The sequence below is a fragment of the Danio rerio genome, chromosome 18 (assembly GCF_049306965.1).
Source record: "Danio rerio strain Tuebingen ecotype United States chromosome 18, GRCz12tu, whole genome shotgun sequence".
NCBI lineage: Eukaryota > Metazoa > Chordata > Actinopteri > Cypriniformes > Danionidae > Danio > Danio rerio.
The window spans coordinates 41,163,259-41,175,320 of NC_133193.1; the positions used below are offsets into that span (position 1 = coordinate 41,163,259).

The 12,062-nt window shown below is 34.4% G+C and overlaps 1 protein-coding gene across 2 annotated transcripts in view; it reads right to left on the minus strand.

Annotated features, from left to right (window-relative positions):
- Positions 1 to 11,940, minus strand: part of nat10 (N-acetyltransferase 10) — a 30,053-nt gene extending 18,113 nt beyond the window's left edge. The window contains exons 1-13 of one of the 2 annotated variants that reach the window (XM_073928988.1): positions 11,825 to 11,940; positions 9,180 to 9,310; positions 9,008 to 9,099; positions 6,727 to 6,898; positions 5,893 to 6,015; positions 5,746 to 5,807; positions 4,076 to 4,190; positions 3,887 to 3,994; positions 3,055 to 3,188; positions 2,847 to 2,940; positions 2,349 to 2,447; positions 926 to 1,062; positions 719 to 843 (exon numbers count right to left, since the gene is read on the minus strand). In XM_073928988.1, coding sequence (XP_073785089.1) covers positions 719 to 843; positions 926 to 1,062; positions 2,349 to 2,447; positions 2,847 to 2,940; positions 3,055 to 3,188; positions 3,887 to 3,994; positions 4,076 to 4,190; positions 5,746 to 5,807; positions 5,893 to 6,015; positions 6,727 to 6,898; positions 9,008 to 9,099; positions 9,180 to 9,293 — 1,375 coding nt within the window. In that variant the 5' untranslated portion in view covers positions 9,294 to 9,310; positions 11,825 to 11,940. 2 annotated transcript variants of the gene reach the window in all.
- Positions 11,941 to 12,062: the final 122 nt, after the last annotated feature.

A 12,062-nucleotide genomic window follows, 5' to 3' on the forward strand; every position in this document is an offset into this window, starting at 1 on the left:
CATATATTTTAAAATTTGAACACATCTATAGTTATGCGGTGGCACAGTTGGACCTCTTTCTTGACTTCACACAGAAACAGCAAAGCATGCAGCATGACATCACTTTGTTGCAGAGATGCTATTGGTTAAACGCTGGCAAAGTAGAACACAGAAGCAGCTTGAAGCGGAAATCACGAGTATGTCTGTGGTCTGGAGGTATTATAAAGTTGATGATGACAACATTGCCATCTGTGCAAACCGTGAGATATCTAAACTTGAGATTGCCTGCCATGTATTTCAAGTTGAGGTGCTATTTGTTTTGATATTAGATTATTTTTGTATTTACTGTTGCACTAAAGTCCAAAAGTGAAGAATTGGTGTTATTGTTTTCTTGATTGTTTAAGCTACCTCAAAGAAGTGCTCAATTTGTTCGGTAGGACTAATAATTCAAAACAAACAGAGTAGTTGAATGCTAAATTAAGGTGAATTAAATAAAAGATAAGAAACATCCAGGATCTGTTACTTCGCTTATCTTTATTCTTTTTTTTAGGTATTATAGGAGTATCAGATCGGGTTCGGTATCGGTACATACTCAAAATTAAATGACTCTGACTCGAGGGGAAAAAAACCTGATCGGGACATCCCTAATGACTGGGAGATGTGCATAATTATTTAAAAGCGATGGGTATTTTTACCTCTAATTTCTACTGTTATAAAACAGAGGAATTTCATTAGGTACCTGCAGCCAGTCTGGCGGTGCTGGTGTTTCTGTTCTCCGCTGAGAGGTTCTGCTGGCTCTCTGAGCTCTGCTGTCTTAACTGCTGAATCAGCTTGAGGGACAGGGAGCGACCGGTGCCCTCGTAGCTGCAGGAGGACACCAGGATTAATGTGCTGTTAATGTACCATGGTAAAAAGATCAAAACGTAACAGTTCCTCAGATACAGACCCATTGATGGTAGATGCCATAAACACAAGGTAAGGTCCGAGTAGTTTCTTGACTAAAGGCAGAGGAATAGCAGCAGCCTCGTCTATGACTAGCAGCTCGGCCTGTCCTAACTTCACTGCATCCGCTGGATGAATGTACTGTAGATGAGCAAGAGAAAACAACGAATGATTATTATATAATCGTGAAAGATGCACTAGTGCTGTGTAATATTAATCATCTATGATAGCACAATAATTTTCCTTGATGAATGATGTGCAAGCTCTTAATTATGGAACAAAATCAATGCCAAAAGTATTGAAATAAAAGCTTGTTGAATAGCACAAACTGAAAAAAATAATACACCAAATTAACAAGTTCTTGCATTTTAATGACTTGAATTGCAGGGTTTGTATTTTTAGGTCCTGAAATTTAACATGTGACATTTAACAATGAATAGCATTTATTCATTTAAATGCTAGAACTTGTTAATTCGGTGTATTATTTTTTTTTCAGTTTGTGCTATTCAACAAGCTTTTTAATTCAATACTTTTGGCATTGATTTAGTCCATACTTAAAAACTTTTTAAAAGGTGCCGTGAAGTGCTTTGGAATGTGCATTTATTATTTTATGTTTGATGTAACCTTAACTGAAACATTAAAACAGGACTGGACATTGTATTTCCCCCTGCGCATATTTCAAAACCACTAAGGAGTTTAGATCAAAACAATTTGGCTACCAATTATTTTTTTCATACATTTGTGAATGTTTAGGTGAATCTGCTTTTACATGCAAATAATTGATCAATTTTAACTCAACAGCAAAAGTGTCTTGAATAGGCGGCACATATTAAATAGTAGAGAGCATTTGATTAGTCAGAAGATTTGACAAAAACTTTAAGTATGAGGTTACATCAAAGTCATTTTTGATTCATTTTGCTTGAAGTGATTAAACCTAAAGCTTTGGATGTTAATATCTTCTGAATACACATATTGTCACTGTTTTGTAGCACACTTGCTTTTAACTATAAGACTTATTGACAAATACCTTGACATTTTTAATTTTAGGGACTTAAAAATGAACAAGGCCTATTGCATGAATTATTTGAATAAACGATTCAGTGAATCACTCATTAGGACACTGACTTGTCACATTGTTTAGAGCTCACTATATAAAACTATGACAGGCATAAACAAGCCAAGCTACGGTTTAATTATTGTCATCCAAATTAAAAAAGACAGATAAAAAAATTAAGATAATTTTCTACCAGCATAATAAACCATATGATCTGAAGTACTATCTGAGTCTCCATGACTCAACAAACATTATGAAGAAATGAATAGCAAATGTAAATACCAGTATCCTCATGCAGACAAATACCATGACAGTGCTCATGGTGACCCAAGTTTGACTGCCAGCTCAAGATTATTTGTAGGTATCAGTTTACCTGTATGGTCTGCCGATGTTCCTTAAAGATGTTAACTCGAACCACAGCTTTGTTAAACTCTGGATTCAGAGACTGGATTATTTCATAATCCAGATGTTCCTAGATTTAAAAACAATTTGAATTAATTAACAAGATGAAACACCAGATATCGCTTATTTTCCTTGAAAATGCATTAATTAATTTCAGAATTAAATTCTCCTGACACATATCAATTTATTTTATTAAAATATCTAAATCAGAAGATGAATAAAATAACAAATGCAAAACACAAGTTAAAAATCAAACATTATATATATCAATATCACATTAACAATGATATATACACACGGAGAAGATTTTTTTTCAACACATTTCTGCTATATACACATCACTTTGAATATATCATTATATTGTTTGACTTTTTTTATTTTACCATTTAAAAATATAATTCATTTTATTGTGAATGCCAAACTCTTCAGTGAGTAAAATATATCAAAACCCATGCTCACTGACGATTACCTGATACTGCAGGGCATCAAATCCTTTAAACACAAACTCAAACAACGTGTGCAGATTGTCTGGACTGGGTGATGTGACAAAAATATTTGAATAGCTGAGAAATACAACGAAAAGAAAATAAGTTAATTCACATGCAGACAACCCAGAGAGGAAGCAACAAGAAAAATAAAGCTCATTCATTTATAGCACTGTTCAAATTTGAACAAACCCAAATGCGACAGCTCCAGCCATTGCCAATCCCAGTGCAGCAGACTTGCCTCGACCGCGAGCAGCAGTAAGAGCTACAGTGCTGCGCAACGTCTTTTCTGAAATGGCCTCAATGAACTTCAGCACTGCTTTGGCCTAAACACAAAAACACAAATATATATTGTGTTTTTTTTGTAAATAATTTTAGTTAATAATGGGTTCACACTAGATGTGAAGCACAACGTCACTGGCTCAAGATTTCTCATGGGATAATTTTCCCCTCACACTAACTAATCACTAACATGTCATTTACGCCACCCGGTGTTAACTCAGCACAGGTGTGTGATGAAAACAGATCTGGAGAACTGTGAAAGGGCTGGGAGATATATAATTATGTCAAGCTGCGCATATTTTTCTTTCTGTAAACATAATATGTGCAGTGCAGTATGTCTACAGTGAAAGTATTTTGGATACATTATCAGTGTATAAGCCCTTAAAGCAGACAATTAATACTGTTAATATTAATCAAAAAACAAAAGATAAAACAAACATTCACTGCTATTGACTAAATATGTTTTTTTATAGGTTTATTATAATATGCAGTCTAAAATGTGGAGGGGGGTCCGCTAACTTTGACCATTGCTTTATTTCCTCTTATCTCAAATGTCTGACGGTTCAGTTTTGGGGTCTTTTGTATTAAACCTATATTAATTATCAAACTGAAAACCAAATCGAATTGAATCAAAAGGGTTTGTGAATTGGAATCCAATTAAATTGAATAAAATATTTTATTATTTATTAATTTTATTTTGGAATAAACACCCAGCCCTAAAAACAAGTTAATTTGATTATACCTGGTCCATAGTTTTACAGCCGTCCACTAGAACCCCAACCGGCTGTGTGTCCTGTAAAGACTCCTTCAGGTCCTTCAGCTCCTGTTCTCTCGGAGAAAGTCCATCATCCTGATGACAAATACAAAACATTGTGGAAAGTTTTCGAGTTACATGTCAAATAGACACTGTTCAGCTATGAATCAGGCTTACCTGTTTTTTTGGAGGAATGGGTTTGATGTTGGTAGCATGAGAAGAGATGGGCAGAATGTTGAGCTGGTCATCAATCACAACACATGACTTACAGGAGGATAGAGACAGGATGAATCTGGGAAAAAAAGTTATTTGTTTATTTATTTATTGATTGATTGTTTGAGTGACTTTAAAAAGTTTATTTTATCAGCCTTCCAGTGATTTTTGTATATATCCCAAGCGCTGTTTAATAGAGCTTATAAAAAAATAAGTAAATAAATCATAATAAAATGTTAATAAATCATTTCTAATAACTTAATTCTTTTTTTCTTCTGTTTCATGTTGACAGTACATATTTTGCTCAATATTTCGCAGGATAATAGTATTCACCTTAAAATGCTATTTAAAGGCTTAACTAGGTTAATTGGGGTAACTAGGCAAGTTAGATTAATGGAGTTGCGTTCCAGATACAGCACATGACAGTTAGGAAATATTACACACCAGACGTGCACATTCGCATGTTATTTAAAATGAAACTATTCAGATGGCACTCTGTGAACAGTGTCCTGAGTAGACATGGGCCAGTAGAAGATTTTGACGGTATCATAATCTTGGATAAAAATATCACGGTTTTGCGGTATTGTGATTACTGCTCTAAAATATATTCTTTTTATATGTCTATGTAAAAAACAACAAAATTTTTCCCTTTTAAACACAATATATTTTATTTTAAGAAACATTTAAAATATTTTCCAACAGTAAACATGTCAGGCTTAATCATTCACGGATTGAATGACTGACTTCTGCTGTCTTCATTTATTTTAAAAAATTTATTTTATTTACAATTTAAAACGACATGTTTGGAGATCTTTTCTGCTGGAGATACTGTTGTCCTAAAAAAAACTAAACAAAAAAGTAAACAAAAAAATCGTACAAATATATTAGGAATGGTATTGCAGAAAATTTTGACGGTTTTAAAACCTTGAAACCTTATACCTTAAAAACAGTTATCATCCCATGCCTAGTCCTGAGTCGTAGCTGGGTTTTGCAAACAGTCGCCAACTTGCCTACCCTGATAGTAATCTATGTTTAGAACTCTAAAATGTATGGCTCTCGTGGTGCAGTGCATTGGGTGTGTGACCCCCTTTAATCAGACAAGTCATGGGACCATAGTAGTATATTCTGTAGCCAATCAAAAAATAAAAATAATAAAATTAAGGGGGCTGAAATATTGATCATAGCAGTTTTTAAATGATTTTTTCAAAATAAAAGAAATGAGACTTTCTCCAGAAGAAAAATAAAATAGGAAACACTGTGGAAAATATCATTGCTCTATTAAACATCACTTGGGAAACAATTAAATAAATTAAAAAAAAAACATTTTGTCAGCAATGGAAATAATAATAAACTACATTATAAAAATACACCGCTATTTAATAAACATAGATTTTGTTACTTTTGACAAGAAAGTGGGTCCCTTTTAAATTCACTCTATGTAATTGTTCAATCTCTATTTAAAAATTCTAGACATTTGTAAAACAGCCTGCAAATAAGAAGTCAAGTAGTATTGCATTTATTTCAGTAATGTCAATCACAGTTCACTGCTTGTTAACATGTCCCCACACACCAAAATGAACTCTAATAGATATATTAATATTCCAGCTGTGGCTACTGAATATCAAACCACTGACCTCTCATTGAATCTTCCAATAACATCCTGGTGAGCCTCTGTCCTGTATCGAGAATGGACATCCTGAAAGAAAAGATATATTTTAATACTTTAAAGGCACAGACAGACACACTCTTATTGGCATAAAAACACTAAATAGGCCATTCACCATTGTCATCGTGTAGAGCTGCTTTAGTGAGTTCATCGTCCTTAAAAGAATGACCACAATCCCTCCACCCTCCACCGTCTCCACTGTCCGAGCCAAAAGATTGGGGGTGAGAGCCTCAAAGTCCTACAAGAAAGAGAAACATGACTGTAACACTTAGAAAGAAACTAAATCAAATTTAAATATCATCAAGCCTTGCCTAAAAAGCTGAAATCTGCATATTGAGAATCTTTTATCACATTTATGAGGTAAGACTTGATTATACATAAATTAGACAATATTAGTATCTTTATATCAATTTTATCTAACTTCAAATCATATAAAAATCATCAACTATTGCAAACTATTAATAATAGTATATAATAATAAAAACTAAAATACAGCAGCTATAATTTAAAGATAATAAAAACAACACTGAGGAGAAGAAAGAACATGATTTTGGAAGAAAGTATAAAATGTGCATAATAGCATTAATGTCTGTAAGAATATATGCACATATACATATATTTCCATCATATTTGTGGGCCCTGTTTTTGCATGGACGTGACCGCATGCAGAGAAGAAACATGGCATAAATTACAAGGGCATAATTGCAGGAAGCTTCTAGTGAATACAGATGGAACGATTATTTAAAAAAAAAAAAAAAAAAAAAAAAAAAAAAAAGAAGATGATCTCATGAGTCATCAGATAATCTTCATGAAATCAAAGACCGACACAACGTTTGCTTCAGGAAACATTTGATTTACAGGATGATCCTATTTTGCAGGACATTTGAAATGTGTTTGAGTTTAACTTAATAAAAAAACGTAAACCTTATCAAGGAGTCGCTGATATTACCTGTAGGACACACATGCCGAAAGTGTTTCCCAGGATCTTGTGTGTTTCGTTGTAATAGCAGTAGCGAATGTTGGTCGCAGCAACAAAGAGCTCAAAAGGATCATCCTGATTTAGGTTCAGCGTGCCTGTTTTGATCTTCTTCTGCAGCTGACGCATCCTCTTCTTTCGGTTGCTGCAAAATAACAGATCTGTTTGTGTCAAAGATATACTTACACAGTCAAGCTAAGACTGCTTAAAGTTCAACGTGAAGACGATGATGATTAATTTTATGTCAGCAACAAAGATTATTTTCATGACAACAACATTTCATTACTAAATATACAATTTAAAACAACAAACAAATGAATACATAAATTATGGAAGATTTTTAGCGTTGACACGATCAAACTTAATTTTTTTTTTGCTGGTGACACTTTGCTGATTATATAGAGTTCATTCATTAAAAAAGCCTTCTGGAGTCATTAAAAGTAGGAGAGCCCAGAAATGAGTCTCAATATTGTATTAAAATTATATATATATATATATATATATATATATATATATATATATATATATATATATATATATATATATATATATATACATATATATATACAAACCCGATTCCAAAAAAGTTAGGACACTGTACAAATTGTGAATTAAAAAGGAATACAATAATTTACAAATCTCATGAACTTATATTTTATTTACAATATAATATAGATAACATATCAAATGCTTAATGTGAGAAATTTTTCAATTTCAGGCCAAATGTTGACTCATTTTGGATTTTAAGACAGCTACACATTCCAAAAAAGTTGGGACAACTAGCAATAACAAGCTAGAAAAGTCAAATGTACGTATTAGAAACAGCTGGAGGACCAATTTTTCACTTATTAGGTCAATTGGCAACATGATTGAGTATAAAAAGAGCCTCTCAGTGTGGCAGTGTCTCTTAGAGGTTAAGATGGGCAGAGGATCACCAATTTCCCCAATGCTGCGCCAAAAAATAGTAGAGCAATATCAGAAAAGTGTTTCTCAGTGAAAAATTGCAAAGAGTTTGAAGTTATCACCATCTACAGTGCATAATATCATCCAAAGATTCAGGGAATCTGGAACAATCTCTGTGCGTAAGGATCAAGGCCGGAAAACCATACTGGATGCCCGTGATCTTTGGGCCTTAAGACGGCACTGCATCACAAACAGGAATGCTACTATAATGGAAATCCCAATATGGGCTCAGGACTACTTCCACAAAAGATTGTCGGTGAACCCAATCCATTGTGCCATTCGCCGTTGCCAGCTAAAAGTCTATAGGTCAAAAAAGAAGCCATATTTAAACATGATCCAGAAGTGCAGGCGTTTTCTCTTGGCCAAGGCTCATTTCAAATGGACTGTTGGAAAGTGGAAAACTGTTCTGTGGTCAGACGAATCAAAATTTGAAGTTCTTTTTGGAAAACTGGGACGCCATGTCATCCGGACTAAAGAGGACAGGGACAACCCAAGTTGTTATCAGCGCTCAGTTCAGAAGCCCGCATCTCTGATGGTATGGGGTTGCATGAGTGCATGTAGCATGGGCAGCTTACACATCTGGAAAGGCACCATCAATGCTGAAAGGTATATCCAAGTGCTAGAATAATATATGCTCCCATCCAGACGTCGTCTCTTTCAGGGAAGACCTTGCATTTTCCAACATGACAATGCCAGACCACATACTGCATCAATTACAACATCATGGATGCGTAGAAGAAGGATTCAGTTACTGAATTGGCCAGCCTGCAGTCCAGATCTTTCACCCATAGAAAATACTTGATGCATCATAAAGAGGAAGATGCAACAAAGAAGACCTAAGACAGTCGAACACCTAGAAGCCTGTATTAGACAAGAATGGGAGAACATTCCTATTCCTAAACTTAAGCAACTTGTCTCCTCAGTTCCCAGACGTTTGCAGACGGTTATAAAAGGAAGAGGGGATGCCTCAAAGTGGTAAACATGGTCTTGTTTTTTGAAATGTGTTGATGCCATGAAATATAAAATCAACTTATTTTCTCCCTAAAATTTTACATTTTCGCAGTTTAAACATTTGACTTGTCATCTGTGTTCTATACTGAATAAAATATAGAAATTTGGAGCTTCCACATCATTGCATTCAAATTTTATTCACAATTGGTACAGTGTCCCAACTTTTTTGGAATAGGGTTTGTATATATATATATATATATATATATATATATATATATATATATATATATATATATATATATATATATATATAAACTAGTGATAAATTTAATAATCAAACCTGCTAAATCCGAGCTCTTTTTTGTAGCACCATAACACTGACGGCCGGGCTCTGACTGTTGCTTTAGACAGCATGTGGTGAAGTATGACAACCTGTAAACAAAGTACAGTTATCAGCAAACGCAGAGGAGTTAAAAAGTATTATTATTAATCATTGCTTCCAAAGAAGTTACCTGATCTCTTCCACGATCCCCAACTATAACGAACATGGAGCGGTGGTGTTCAGCGACTCCGTTTTCTATCTGGACCCGAATACGGTTGTCCACCTTCTTCCGAAAAGTTGCCATTGCTTCACGACTGCACCCTGTCAACACCAACACAACAAAGTCACCTTAACATATTTAAAATATATTAAATATAATAAGGCGAAGCAGTGGCGCAATAGGTAGTGCTGTCGCCTCACAGCAAGAAGGTCGCTGGTTCCAACCTCGGCTCAGTTGGCGTTACTGTGTGGAGTTTGCATGTTCTCCCTGCGTTCGCGTGGGTTTCCTCCGGGTGCTCCGGTTTCCCCCACAGTCCAAAGACATGTAGTACAGGTTAAATTGTCTGTAGTGTATGACAGTGTGTGTGAATGTGTGTGTGGATGTTTCCCAGAGATGGGTTGCGGCTGGAAGGGCATCCGCTGCGTAAAAACTTGCTGGATAAGTTGGCGATTCATTCCACCGTGGCGACCCCGGATTAATAAAGGGATTAAGCCGACACGAAAATGAATGAATATTTATATATAACGTTATAGTAAACACTACGAGTAAAATCTAAACACACGTTACTTTAAACGTTTAACATGAGTATGAATGCATGTGTTAATTTTGTACATGTATTTATATAATATTTCATACCTTAAACGATGTGCTGATGGAAATAAACACTGTTGAGATATTAATTATAACTTCTGGAAATAAAATCTGCGACTCATTTACAGTACACCATCATGCTTGCACATTCACGTGGGGATGGGTGTCTCTGCGATAGGACCCATGCCTGATGGACCCCAAAACAGACATATAGCTGTCCTCGATAGCGCCTGTTCAGAATGAACGAACAATGAGAATTGTAAAATATTTTTATGCGTTAATTTAAGATCTGTGTCTAAAATGGATCCATTTTTATTTTAATTAACACTTCGGGTGGACCAACCAAAGTCCCTCCCCCCAACATATAGCAACGATTCATCAGGTAATCACTGGGATTTGTAGTCCTTCTGTAGATTTATTGGATGACAGTGTAATTTACAAAATAAATGAAACTTTTAAAATGTACTAAAGGTATTTGTTTATTAATACACACATTTCTCGCTGCATACCTTGAACGAATCCCTATAGAAAATATAACTTTTGTTTTATAAATCAATGTCTGCATTTTTAAAGTTAAAGGTAGCATTGAAGAGCAAACACAGAACGCAGAGCCTTTCCACGCTAGGGAAGCTTATGCAGAACCCCATTTTATACAGTTAATACAGTAAGGGACGACAATGTGACGGGTAAGGTTAGGGGTGGGGTTAGGGTAGCGCATTAAAAAGCATTGGATGCAGCACAGCTTGCACTGCACCAGGTCTGCATCCAGACCCCTCTCAGCAAAATAGGTGTGCCTAGCAGGTTTTCCAAAGTATCTGTTAAAAAAAGCATGTTAGAATAAAAAATAAAAAAAAAACTATTTAATTTTTAAAATGTTAAAAATCAATGAACCGTTTTATGATAAACTTGCAAAAGAGACTACACAAATGAAATTGGATTGAAACAAATCTATTCATAATCATAATTGTGTGTGTGTGTGAATATATATATATATATATATATATATATATATATATATATATATATATATATATATATATACATACAGTTGAAGTCAGAATTATTATTATATAATATATATATACAGTTGAAGTCAGAATTATTATTATATAATATATATATACAGTTGAAGTCAGAATTATTAGCCCCCCTGAAATATTAGACTGCTTGTTTATTTTTTCAACACATTTCTAATCATAATAGTTTTAATAATTTATTTCGAATAATGGACTTATTTTATCTTTACCATGATGACTGTAAATAATATTTTACTAGATATTTTTCAAGACACTTCTATACAGCTTAAAGTGACATTTAAAGGCTTAACTAGGTTAATTAGGTTAGTTATCTAGGCAGGTTAGGGTAATTAGGCAAGTTATTGTATAGCGATGGTTTGTTCTGTAGACTATAGAGAAAAAATATAGCTTAAAGGGGCTAATAATTTTGTCCCTAAAATGGTGTTTAAAAATTTTTTAAAACTGCTTTTATTCTAGTCCAGGGGTCGGCAACCCAAAATGTTGAAAGAGCCATATTGGACCAAAAATAACAAAAACAAATATGTCTGGAGCCACAAAAAATGTAAAGCCTTATATAAGCCTTATAATGAAGGAAACACATGCTGTATGTATCTATATTAGCTATATTAGCCTACTATCAAAATGACTAAATTGGCTACAAATACATAATGAGCCTTCATGATTAAATAGCCACTGAAATCAGGTGGTTGGTGTTTATTTTGTTGTCATTAAAACACTTCAGCACAGCCTCTTGTCCTTTAGTGTTATTAATTTGATCATTTCTTCTTGCGGCCCATCAGAGTTCACATGCATAAAAGCGCGTTGAATATCGGTCACATCACAGGCAATTGAGGCACTGAATTAATGTCCTTGGTTTGCTGATCGGTGATGTTACCTACCATTTTTATAGCCCTTTCCTTCACTGTCTTAGTGGAGACACTATCTTTTTTTTGTATTATCTTGGTTTTGTTTTTAAAGTTTGCAAATAGGTGTTCTAATATGTCATACCATCTTTGAACGGTTTTCCATGCTTTATAATCTCCTGGTTTGTTTACAACAGCCACTTGCCTGGCATCCCACCCTGCTGATAGAAACGTGTGTCGCAGGCTATGACGCAAATCTTCGTTGACAGAAATGTTGAAATTAAATATTAATTCTACACACTTTGACAGCATTTGAAAACGTTAAAAATGTTTGTCCTCCTACAGAAATCACATTAAAACAAAAAAATATATTAACCTCCCCC